Below are 13,110 nucleotides of genomic sequence, written 5' to 3' on the forward strand. Positions count from 1 at the left end.
TGTCATGGCTTTAGAAGCTTCTGATAGGCTAATTGACATAATTTGAGTCAATTGGAGGTGTACCTTTGTATGTATTTCAAGGCCTACCTTCAAACTCATTGCCTCTTTGCTTGACATCATGAGAAAATCAAAAGACATCAGCCAAGACCTCAGAAAAAAGAATTGTAGACCTCCACAAGTCTGGTTCATCCTTGGGAGCAATTTCCAAATGCCTGAAGGTACCACATTCATCTGTACAAACAATAGTACACAAGTATAAACACCATGGGACCACGCAGTCGTCATACCGCTCAGGAAGGAGACGCGTTCTGCCCCCTCAAGATGAATGTACTTTGGTGCGAAAAGTGCAAATCAATCCCAGAACAACAGGAAAGGACCTTGTGAAGATGCTGGAGGAATCGGTTACAAAAGTATCTATATCCACAGTAAAACGAGTCTTATATTGACAACCTGAAAGGCCGCTCAGCAAGGAAGAAGCCACTGCTCCAAAACCACCATAAAAAAAGCCAGACTACGGTTTGCAACTGCACATGGGGACAAAAATGGTACTTTTTGGAGAAATGTCCTCTGGTCTGATGAAACAAAAATAGAACTGTTTTGCCATAATGACCATCGTTATGTTTGGAGGAAAAAGGGGGAGGCTTGCAAGCCGAAGAACACCATCCCAACCGTGAAGCACGGGGGTGGCCGCATCATGTTGTGGGGGTGCTTTGCTGCAGGAGGGACTGGTGCACTTCACAAAATAGATGGCATCATGAGGAAGGAAAATTATGTGGACATATTGAAGCAACATCTCAAGACATCAGTCAGGAAGTTAATGCTTGGTCGCAAATGGGTCTTCCAAATGTACAATGACCCCAAGCATACTTCCAAAGTTGTGGCAAAATAGCTTAAGGACAACAAAGTCAAGTATTGGAGTGGCCATCACAAAGCCCTGACTTTAATCCTATAGAATTTTTGTGGGCAGAACTGAAAAAGTGTGTGCGAGCAAGGAGGCCTACAAACATGACTCAGTTACACCAGCTCTGTCAGGAGGAATGGGCCAAAATTCACCCAATTTAAGCTTGTGGAAGGCTACCCAAAACGTTTGACCCAAGTTAAACAATTTAAAGGCAATGCTACTAAATATTAACTGAGTGTATGTAAACTTCTGACCCACTGGGAATGTGATGAAAGAAATAAAAGCAGAAATAAATCATTCTCTCTACTATTATTCTGACATTTCACATTCTTAAAATAAAGTGGTGATCCTAATTGACCTAAAACAGGGAGTTTTTACTAGGATTAAATGTCAGGAATTGTGAAAAACTGAGTTTAATATATTTGGCTAAGGTGTATCTAAACTTCCGACTTCAATTGTTGTGTCAGATGTGTTTGATTTTGTAATCTACACACGTTCTGCTAGCTTATCCATTTGCATCTTCATATTAGATATACACAACTACACATTAACCCCTCGACGGGATTGTGGACCCGTCTGGACAGCAGAGCAGAAATGAATTCATCACATCCCAGTCTGACATATCCACGGGTATTTATTATTACGATGATGACGATGGGGATTACTCTGTCTGCCTGGGCATCAGCACACTCAGCCTGTCTAAATGTCATTTCCCTCATGCTCAATGGACATTTATGGATGGAGGATATTTTTCTCCGTTTTTCTCTTCCTCTTTCTATCGTTTCCCCCCCCCCCCTCGCTTTTCCAGATGTAGAATGATCCCTCTCTTTGCCCTCCCCCAGTGCAGTGTTTTTGGCTGCTGTACACCACGCTCTGAGCATTATGTTGCTGTAATAAAAATGGAAGCCGCCTTTCGGGCTACTGCCGTGTTCAGCTCTGGCTCTGCATATCTCATCCTTCTGTTCTGCTGGTCTGTGTAGACTCTAGCTGTAGGCCCGGTGTTTGAACAGGTGTTCAGACCCGGTCCTCCAGGACCACAATCCTGTTTTTTTTGTTGCTCCCAGGCAAAGTGTAAATGTAGCGCTCATTCAAATGCAATAAGGAAAGGTAGCAAACTCTGGCCCTCAAGGACATGAGTTATTTATCCTTGTGTTGAGAGAGGCCCAGAGAAGCTTAGCTGGCTTCTACAGGGCTATCTGCAGGGGTTGATGGGTGGCTCAATGTTTCAAATGGGTTCAACATGTCTGTGTAACTGTATGGGGAGTAGTGGTGTGCTTGAAGACTCTACTTCACCTCTGGTGTCCCATCAGACATGGTTGCTGCAGGATACCTGTTGGAGATCAGAGGATGACAGAGTAGTTCATGTAGTGGTTGTGAAAGAGTGGATCCTAGGGACTACCTGTCTCCTGTTACACACAACCGGGTTTTCAGTTAGGAAAATGTGGCCGGCGGCATTTTAATTTACCGGACTCGTATGCATCGGGTGTGTCATCTGATTGGGGCGTCCACCCACGGTGCTCAGCATCACATTTGAGATTATTGTAATTCACATTAACAGAACATGCAAGTCTATAGGATTCAACAATGTTCGGTCCTCCTTACCAAATTCTGATTCGCACTTTGACGATTTTAGAATAATTGTGCACGTTTACTTTTCCTCCGCCAACAAGATGAGTAACAAACTGCAAAATCACAAGCCTATTTTTAATCTACTATCCCACGTAGTAGAAAAGTTGACGTATTCTATTGGTCAGCTTGTTGAGAAAGAAATGGCCTATTCCAAACAGACTCTGGGACAGTTGTGGCATGATAGATTCCAAAGTCATACAACCAGAAGGCCCAGGCGACATAAATGCAACAGATCAGAACGTTTAGCATAAAATGTTGATAAACTATTATTTCTATACATTATAAGCGCAGCAATGCGCACAAAGCATAATGCAATTAGCGGGAAAACACCAGTCACCACCGCACGTGCAAGCAGTTTCATGTGACAGATGAAAATATCAGTTCGAAGAGGGGAGATGTAATATGTAACAACTAACATGGGTTGCTAATATGACTAGGATTGTGCCTTTGCCTACTGGATAATGAAATAAAGTTGATATAAAATAATTGACTCCATGGATATGGTCAGATTTTTGGCTCGTTTTCCTACATATTATGAGGCATGCAAGGTAAGGCATGCCTCATAATATGTAGGAAAACGTTCAGGTTTCAAACATATAAGTATATGTTTTGAAAACGCCTACTCCATCCAGCTCATTGCAAAGTGGTGTGTGACGTGCTGAAGAAGCCTGCCTTCCGTTACCTGTGCATTTGCTGTTTTGAGACGGTGTAGCAGCAGCTCTCGCGCTGTCTGACAGATTTTTCCGCTCAAAGACTCTGAATGCTGTATGCATGAAATAAACGAGATGCGTAACGAATATACTGTACACGCGCACCAATTTAATACCACTAAATGATGCTAATGAACCTATAGACCAATAAGCATGACCAGTCAAATGTATTTACACTGACTAGTATTTCCATCAATCAATAGGATAAAAACCATTCTTTCACAATGGGATTTTTTCTTCTTCTCCTGGACAATAGGCCGGTGCCAATTTTGTTTAGCAGCTTTTGTATTTTTTTGCTATTACAGGTTTACAGAAACCCTGACACACACACACACACACAAAATGAGTCTATTAGTTCCACACTTGTCACATGCCCTCCCCTTGGCATGGCATGACATGGTACCCTGGCAGTGGTCCCTGCTGTCAGGGCTGGTTAGGCCTAGGTGAGCTGAGACATGCCACCCAGCCAGCAGGGGGGTTGAAGGGGAAGCAGAGAGCACAGCTGGCACTGGGAACTGTGCTGAGCCTCTGTGCCTTACTGGGCCTCTGTGTGCTCTGCCTGCTTTTATAACCTCTAATCCAGTCGGGACTGGAAGCTCTGCACTGCATCCCGGTCTGGGTCCACAGGTTTCCTGTTTGAGGTCGATGTCTTTATAGCACTCTGCAGCTCTCATACTGAGTCATACAGTGGCATGGTGACGAGCCTCTCTTCCAGTCTCTCTCCTGATCATCATTGGTCCTCCTGTCCTCCTTTCTCTAATGAAATACATCACTCTTTCTTTCTCCCTCTCTGTCTTTCTGCCCCCTCTCTATCCCTCTCCCTTTGTATTACTCGCTCCAACCTTCTCTCTCACCTCCCCACCCCATCTTTCTCTTAGTCTCCCCCGCTCCTCCCCTTCTCTCCTGGTTCTCAGACGAATGAAAAGGATCCTCAAATTGGATTACAGAGCTAGGTGAGATGGGGATGAAGGAATTGGTTAAGTTGGGCCTGGTTAAACTTGTTAGGAATCTCTCTCTACAGGCAGCTCCGACCCTGCTGCACATTTATGCAATTACACTGAAAACTGGTCCACATCCTGTCCCCTCCAGGGTAATCTCTGCTCTCCTGACCTCCATAAGCACTCTCTGCTATTGGTTAATACATGCTTTGTGCCCTAATGATCTATTGAAGACTTTAATAATAACTTTAAATAATACCTTCTTAACCTTCCTCTCAGTTCAGTATTATATTTGTGGAAATGCACAAGATGCACAATAAGAAATAGTGATTTTTGTAGACCAGTGTGTGTGTGTTGTGTGTGTGTGTGTGTGTGTGTGTGTGTGTGTGTGTGTGTGTGTTTAGATGAGGCTGAGATCTTGACCGTCTGTCTCAGTTCTCTTCTGAGATGCCAGTGCAGGTCACGATCTTCCAAACCCTCCTGAATAAGCCTCGGACAGCTTGTCTCCATCTTCTGAGAAGAAAATGCACTATAGTTATTTCTCCATGTTGTCAGATTCCTATACTCTACCATAACTGTTTTGACTGATTTTAAGGTGTGAGAAATGTTCTATTTCCCTGTTATGAAATATTACATCTCCTGAAGAACGTGCCACGGCACGATGCAGGCGTTCCACTGCAAACCGAGCTGAACAGGGTCTGAACAGACGGAGCAGAGCACTGATGGTACAAGACGACAACCTGTACGTCTCAGGTCAAAACATGGATAGCCATTGCTATCCATAACGATCATTTTGAAAAGATTGTCAGTTACATGATTACTTTAGAGAGGAAAAACGACCGTTATGGATGTTACGCCCTCCGTTATGGATGTTAGGCCCGCCGTTATGGATGTTAGGCCCTCCGTTATGGATGTTAGGCCCTCCGTTATGGATGTTAGGCCCGCCGTTATGGATGTTAGGCCCTCCGTTATGGATCTTACGCCCTCCGTTATGGATGTTACGCCCTCCGTTATGGATCTGACGCCCTCCGTTATGGATGTTAGGCTCTCCGTTATGGATCTTACGCCCTCCGTTATGAATGTTAGGCCCGCCGTTATGGATCTTACGCCCTCCGTTATGGATCTTACGCCCTCCGTTATGGATGTTAGGCCCTCCGTTATGGATGTTAGGCCCTCCGTTATGGATGTTAGGCCCTCCGTTATGGATCTTACGCCCTCCGTTATGAATGTTAGGCCCGCCGTTATGGATGTTAGGCCCGCCGTTATGGATCTTACGCCCTCCGTTATGGATGTTAGGCCCTCCGTTATGAATGTTAGGCCCTCCGTTATGAATGTTAGGCCCGCCGTTATGGATGTTAGGCCCTCCGTTTTGGATCTTACGCCCTCCGTTATGGATGTTAGGCCCTCCGTTATGGATGTTAGGCCCTCCGTTATGGATGTTAGGCCCTCCGTTATGGATGTTAGGCCCTCCGTTATGGATCTTACGCCCTCCGTTATGGATCTTACGCCCTCCGTTATGGATGTTAGGCCCTCCGTTATGGATGTTAGGCCCTCCGTTATGGATCTTACGCCCTCCGTTATGGATGTTAGGCCCTCCGTTATGGATCTTACGCCCTCCGTTATGGATGTTAGGCCCTCCGTTATGGATGTTAGGCCCTCCGTTATGGATGTTAGGCCCTCCGTTATGGATGTTAGGCCCTCCGTTATGGATCTTACGCCCTCCGTTATGGATGTTAGGCCCTCCGTTATGGATGTTAGGCCCTCCGTTATGGATGTTAGGCTCGCCGTTATGGATGTTAGGCCCTCCGTTATGGATGTTAGGCCCGCCGTTATGGATGTTAGGCCCGCCGTTATGGATGTTAGGCCCGCCGTTATGGATGTTAGGCCCGCCGTTATGGATGTTAGGCCCTCCGTTATGGATGTTAGGCCCTCCGTTATGGATGTTAGGCCCTCCGTTATGGATCTTACGCCCTCCGTTATGGATGTTAGGCCCTCCGTTATGGATGTTAGGCCCTCCGTTATGGATGTTAGGCCCTCCGTTATGGATGTTAGGCCCTCCGTTATGGATGTTAGGCCCTCCGTTATGGATGTTAGGCCCGCCGTTATGGATGTCTATATATAGACATTGAAATCTTAAAGATTTCTTGGCTCAAAATCTATCTTAACGCATTTGTCATTTTGAGGTTTTAAAAAAAAATCTGCAGTAGGCATAGTACATCATGATCGTATAATTACAGGCAGTCTGAATATAGTGTTCAAGGCCAGGCACCACAACCTAATACATTATCTTTTTTTCTCTTCATCAGTATGATTTGTATCCAAGATACTGCCAATCCACTTTTCTGGACACTGAATGAAGTCTTTATATTTTGGGGTGCTTTCAGTTGAAAAGTCACACCAGGGCTTTTCACAGATTATTGATAAATACTCTTCTCATCGTTCTGTCAAAAAAAAACAGTACTGCCATGTATGAGAAATGCACTTCAGCATATATTTGGCAAGAGAATCTTAGCTAGAACACATACATATTCAAGATATCAAAAATATTCAAGATATCAACAATTTCAAGATATCAACAATTGCTTCAGGAAAAGTCTGTAAAGACTACTTCTCAGAACCGGCACACTAAATCTGGTGACTGCAAAAGCTTCTGAAGCTAAGATATCACATCAATAGTGATGGGGAAAATTGATGCAGTTACATATCGAGAATACTTTTGACGATATATTGTATCGTTTTGACTATCGCAATATTCTTTTTGCTAGTTGACTGAACCTGAACCAAAATGTCTGTTTTTCCTTCATAGCTTTTTCTCTATCTTATTTTTTAAATAGAGAGCCAATTTGTTTTCAGCACTTTTATTTCCATCAAAACTGGTTTTCTCAGGGCTGTCTCTTGTCCATCTGCAGCAGACATATGGTGAACAATATGTTTGGACCGTGGAATCGCAATAAAATCACAGTATTGACTCGCAATAAATATAGAATTGTGAGATTTGCAATATCATATCATATCATATATGCACCTAAGTATCGCGATAATGTCATATATTTACAAGACAGAAGAACACGCAAACAAAACTCAGAACACTTACATTTGTTCTGTGTTGCTTCATGAACACTTCATATCCATAACTAACACTGGGTGACAGCTGTGAGTGGAAAAACAAGCTCTGTGAGCCCTTTCTAAAAGCCATGATATACAAAAGTCAACAAACCAAAAAATTTGAGACTTGGCCTTCATGCAATTTCCTCATTTAAACTGGTAAAAAAAAAAAAAAAAACTGCAACGTTTAGACCTTAAGCATAATTGTGAATGTAGTTTCGTTTAGAAATGCCTAACTTTATTTATATATGCTTAGGTTGACTTTCCCACGGAGTCATCCAATGTTTGGGATAAAACCAGAAGGTTTTTTAAAGAAAAGGAGCTTAGGGTTAAATCAGACAGACATCTAGTTGACTAACTAAAACTGTATAATCGATAAAGATGGTTTAATATGCGTTGAGGCAGCTTCTGCTTGAAAAGAATGTACTATGTTTGTGTCTTTAACCCTGCCAGTTGATGAGAGTAGACTGACAGCATTTATCAGGCTCTTCCTGCCCTACGGTCATGGATGAGAGAGGAAAGAATTCCAGTAGTGTGACATCATCACTCTCAGACAATGGTGGCTTTCTCTTGCTGGGTCACTGAGGTTCTTTACTGTAGCCTTACCGAGTCATCTCAAACTCAATGGGCTGTAGAAATAACAGCGAATCCGTAAGGAGACAGCCCTTGCAGCCCCACATACTTGTTCCCTGGACCCTGGTTAAACCTATTCTTAGACTAAAGAGCACTTTCAATCGAGGTGCGCGTGCTTTTTATTCAAAGAGTTTGATCTGGGTCTGCGACACTGTCCTTCCGAGTTGAAAAGAAAGACCGTATGAACTGTGAATAAGGCGGTCTCAGTCAGCCGGGGAAGTGGCCAGTGGTTAGTGTGACAGCTCTGAAGTGTGTGCATTATCATTTTTGCTTGGCGCCTTGGAACCCCCCTCCCTGACTTGTCAAGGCCGTCCCGCTGAATGGTGATGGGTGAGAGGGCTGGGGACTCCGGTGCCGGCTGGCTCACAGCCTCATCCCTGTGGAGGGTGTCAGGACGATGTGGGAACGCACCTCTGACTGGCCCTGGAAGGAAAAACAGCCTGTCACTGCAATATCTCTCAGACACCACACAGTCTTGCTGGAGACACCATCCAGTAAAAGAGAACACCATATTGTCTCTCTCTCTCTCTCTCTCTCTGTCTCCTTTTCTACTCCCCCTCTCATCTCTTTTACTTCCCCCCACATGTCCCTAATGTCTCTATCTTGGTATCTCACTCTCTTTTTTTCTCTCCCATCCCTCCCTCCATCTCTCTCCCATCCCTCCCTCCCTCCATCTCTCTCCCATCCCTCCCTCCCTCCATCTCTCTCCCATCCCTCCCTCCCTCCATCTCTCTCCCATCCCTCCCTCTCTCCATCTCTCTCATCCATCCCTCCCTCTCTCCATCTCTCTCATCCATCCCTCCCTCCCTCTCTCTCTCTCTCCCCTCTCTCTCTCTCTCTCTCTCCCCTCCCTCTCTCTCTCTCTCCCTTCCCACTCTCTCTCTCTCTCCCATCCCTCCCTCTCTCTCTCTCTCTCTCTCTCTCTCTCTCTCTCTCTCCCCTCCCTCTCTCTCTCTCTCTCTCTCTCCCCTCCCTCCCTCCCTCTCTCTCTCTCTCTCTCTCTCCCATCCCTCCCTCTCTCTCTCTCCCCTCCCTCCCTCTCTCTCCCATCCCTCTCTCTCTCTCCCATCCCTCCCTCCCTCCCTCTCTCTCTTATCCATCCCTCCCTCCCTCTCTCTAACATACCTCCCATCCCTCCGTCTCTCTCCCATCCCTCCCTCCCTCCATCTCTCTCCCGTCCCTCCCTCCATCTCTCTCTCCCATCCCTCCATCCATCCATCTCTCTCTCCCATCTCTCCTATCCCTCCCTCCCCATCTCTCTCTCTCTCCCATCCCTCCCTCCCCATCTCTCTCTCTCTCCCATCCCTCCCTCCCCATCTCTCTCTCTCTCTCTCCCATCCCTCCCTCCCCATCTCTCTCTCTCTCCCATCCCTCCCTCCCCATCTCTCTCTCTCTCTCCCATCCCTCCCTCCCTCCCCATCTCTCTCTCTCTCTCCCATCCCTCCCTCCCTCCCCATCTCTCTCTCTCTCTCCCATCCCTCCCTCCCTCCCCATCTCTCTCTCTCTCTCCCATCCCTCCCTCCCTCCCCATCTCTCTCTCTCTCTCTCTCCCATCCCTCCCTCCATCTCTCTCTCTCTCTCCCATCCCTCCCTCCTCTCTCTCTCTCTCTCTCTCTCCATGAATAGACACCAGTCCTTGTGCTGTTTATCCTCAGTGTGCAGCAGCACTAGATATCTCCTGGATCAGTTTGATTTATTCCTTATTAGACCTGCAGGTGCTGGCTGCCCTCCCTCCCTCCCTCTCTCTCTCTTTCTCTACTCCCTTCTCTCTCTCCCTACCTCCCTCCCTCTCTCTCTCTTTCTCTACTCCCTTCCCTCCCTCCCTCCCTCCCTCCCTCCCTCCCTCCCTCCCTCCCTCCCTCCCTCCCTCCCTCCCTCCCTCCCTCCCTCCCTCCCTCCCTCTTTCCATAAGCCGTGTTTGATAGACACATTTAACATAGACCAGTGCTCTGCTCAGTGTGTCGCTGAATAATTCAGTACATTTAAGATGAATAAGAGAAGCTGGTAAAAGGGAGAGGCTCTTGTGTGGTTTGGAAGTAAAGCGTGAACTCCCAGCTTAGTGGTTCATTTGATTACTTACCTCGAGTCCTGAGTGTCACACACACACACACACACACACACACACACGGTAGGTCTCAGCCAACCTGGATTACAGGGCAGAGAGGCTCCGCTCTGCCAGATGTCTTACAACAACAGCTGTGTGACAGACACTCGAGGGCCAAGCCTAGGCCTGCACACAGTCAGTCTGAGACCCACACAGACCATAGTGGTGGATGGCACCACCCCTCTGAGATTGGCTTCATAGTGTATGTGCGTGTGTGTGTGTGAGAAACATGTTCTCCTCTCTCTCTCATGTTTTTCTAGGGTTGCACGGAAACGGCTCACCTCGTCATTTTATTCATGCGTGTGTATTGCCGGTGTTCGTCTGTGTGTGCATTTTCGCGTGTTAAGTGCCTTGCTAACTAGGGCAGAGACGATTCCTTAGTATCGTGGGAAGGAAACAAAACGCAAAGTGGATTCAACTTCTTCAGGAAAACGGCGCTAATATTGTAAACAAGCATCATCGTGTTGTCATCCAGAGTCACATTGACTTATTTTCCTAGCTACAGCACACAATATTTTACATGCAGCAGGTTTTTAAAGGACCAAAGACTTTTTGCGTTTTCATTTTTGCCATGGAAAGAATATCGCGATAAGGGCATCGTCACAGCCCTACTGTTAACCCCACCCTGACCTAACAGTATCTCTCTCTGTGTCTCTCTCTGTGTGTGTCTCTGTGTGTCTCTCTCTGTGTCTCTCTCTGTGTGTCTCTCTGTGTGTCTCTCTGTTCCAGAAGGACCCCATGAAAGATGACGGAGGAGGTGATCGTTGTAGCCAAGTGGGACTACTCGGCTCAGCAGGAACAGGAACTGGACATCCGGAAAAACGAGCGTCTGTGGCTCCTGGATGACAGTAAGACGTGGTGGAGGGTGAGGAACACCTCCAACCGCACCGGCTACGTCCCCTCCAACTACGTGGAGAGGAAGAACAGCTTGAAGAAGGCCTCGCTGGTGAAAAACATCAAAGACACACTCGGTGAGTTGGGTTAAGTGTGTAGGTGGGTGGACGAGGGTGGGTGGGTGGGTGGGTGTGTGTGTATGCGTGTGCGTAAGACAGGGCATCTCTCTTCTGTTTTCTAGGGGTGCACAGAGGCGGCGCGGCACACACAATCTCTACTTTGGGCTAAGTAGTGTGTGTGTGTGTGTGTGTGTGTGTGTGTGTGTGTGTGTGTGTGTGTGTGTGTGTGTGTGTGTGTGTGTTTTCTTCTCTGCTGTTTTCTAGGGCTGCCTCCACAGAGGCGTCTCACCTCATGTGATTAATGCGGATGAAACACTGTTAAATGCTTGACTACCTCACACACTTAACAGTCTCCAGTTAGCAATGATTTCTCAAGGATGGTGATTTGTAAACAGTATGTTTTAATACAGAACAGTTTTGTTTTGTAAGGCATCCCTTAGGCTGTTAATTATCAAGCCAGGGAAAGCTGGTGTGATCGATCTGGAGAAATTCCGGCGTTGAAGCATCTTTTTCCAAGGTCAGAGGAGGTAAGGACTAATTAAATAGGAAGTGCAGGGGTTTTCTTGGATGGACAACCGCTAGGATTAGCTGATCTCTGGTAATTCTCGCTGTGGAATAATAGGGTAGAACTCTCACCCTTATTAGGCTAATGAATTCATCTCCGGTGCTACAAACTAAGATGTTCATACTCACAGAGAATTGGAGATTATTTCCAATGGAGCGAAAGAGCAAGATAATGCCATTTTCATTTTTTACATTTTTTTAAATGGTCGACACTCAAGAGTGATACTAGGCAATAGGAACTGACGTTGTGATGAGATGGAACCTTGCCATCCAGTGTTATCAGTGAAGAATAGACGCTTGCATCAGAAATGCACAAGATGGATGAGACGTCTAACTGAAAGATTAGGATAACTAGCCAAGAGGATTTCTCCCACTGCTTTGCCTAGTTGTCAGAGGTCTTGACAGACAATGCAATTAAAAACCTGCAGATTGTCTATTCCCAGTGCACACACACACACACACACACACACACACAGAGAGAGAGAGACCCAGCCGTTCGTTCTAAATGTTCCATTGCCATACTGGCTGGCAACGTTCTTATCCCTTCCTTGCTAGATAGCCAACTACGGCTAACTTACAGTCACGTCAAGAAGCATCCAGAATAACAGCGAAGTAGCTGCATTTGCGTTTGTTTAAGCTGTTTTCTAGTGACATTTATTTGGGTACATCCATAACAATGAGCTAATGATGCACAATTTCGCCTGGCATAGAAAATGTGCTCTCTCGTCAGGACACTTGTTCAGAGGAGCTAGCTAACACAATCACTTCCAACTGAAGCTGGAAAGACTGCAAACTATCTGCACTACGTTTCCTTTTACCTTTTTTCAATTGACATTTCTTTGTATACGTCTATAAAAATGATGCTGATTCATGATTTCGACTGGCTGAGAAAAGCTGCCCGTCTGTCTCGTCCTGACTACCGACCCCGACGCGTTCATTACTACGGGACAGCTGGAGATCAAATGTATAAATTGTCTGGCTGGGCTGATGAGACCGTAGATTGTGCAGTGAGATGGAACAGTGTAAATAGGCATTTCCACGTCATAGCTTTAGCCGGTGGTAACTTGTGGAATTAACACCGGCTGGAATGCGGTTTTAACCAATCCGCGTCCAGGATTAGACCCTCCCGTTGTGTAAATAGTGAGCGACCTGAGGGTGATTTGTGCCGCTAACAGTGACACATGCTCTTCCCTATCAATCCAACTATTGATCATTGAATATAACCCTGGAGATAGTGTTTAAAGGGGGAACTCTAAATCCACTACAGCTCTCTTTGTTCTCTGGGCCCAGAGCGCTGAGAGCACTGAAATAATGTTGTCAGGCCTGTAGTGAGACAAAGAGCTTTTTAGCTTTGCACGCACGCACGCCACACACACACACACACACACACACACACACACACACACACACACAAAGCCAGATCACAGGAGCATAGCTGGAATAGTTATTGAGTGTTCTCTCTCTTTGAGATCGAGGCAGATGAAGTGGGAGGTGAGTGTTACAGCTTTGTGCATTCCTCGCACTCAAATACCATCAGCTGTACACCGTGATTCCTAATGCGGACACGCGCTTA

General features: G+C 46.1%; 1 protein-coding gene across 2 annotated transcripts in view; it reads left to right on the plus strand.

Annotated features, from left to right (window-relative positions):
* LOC106575249 (cytoplasmic protein NCK2) overlaps positions 1-13,110 on the plus strand; it is a 57,432-nt gene that overhangs the window by 35,536 nt on the left and 8,786 nt on the right. The window contains exon 2 of one of the 2 annotated variants that reach the window (XM_014151641.3): positions 10,753-10,991. In XM_014151641.3, the coding sequence (XP_014007116.3) occupies positions 10,766-10,991 (226 nt within the window). In that variant the 5' untranslated portion in view covers positions 10,753-10,765. Of the gene's footprint in view, positions 1-10,749; positions 10,992-13,110 lie in introns of both variants that reach the window. The other variant, XM_014151640.3, reaches the window with a different exon arrangement.

The sequence above is a fragment of the Salmo salar genome, chromosome 17, assembly GCF_965601325.2.
Source record: "Salmo salar chromosome 17, fSalSal1, whole genome shotgun sequence".
Classification (NCBI taxonomy): Eukaryota; Metazoa; Chordata; class Actinopteri; order Salmoniformes; family Salmonidae; genus Salmo; species Salmo salar.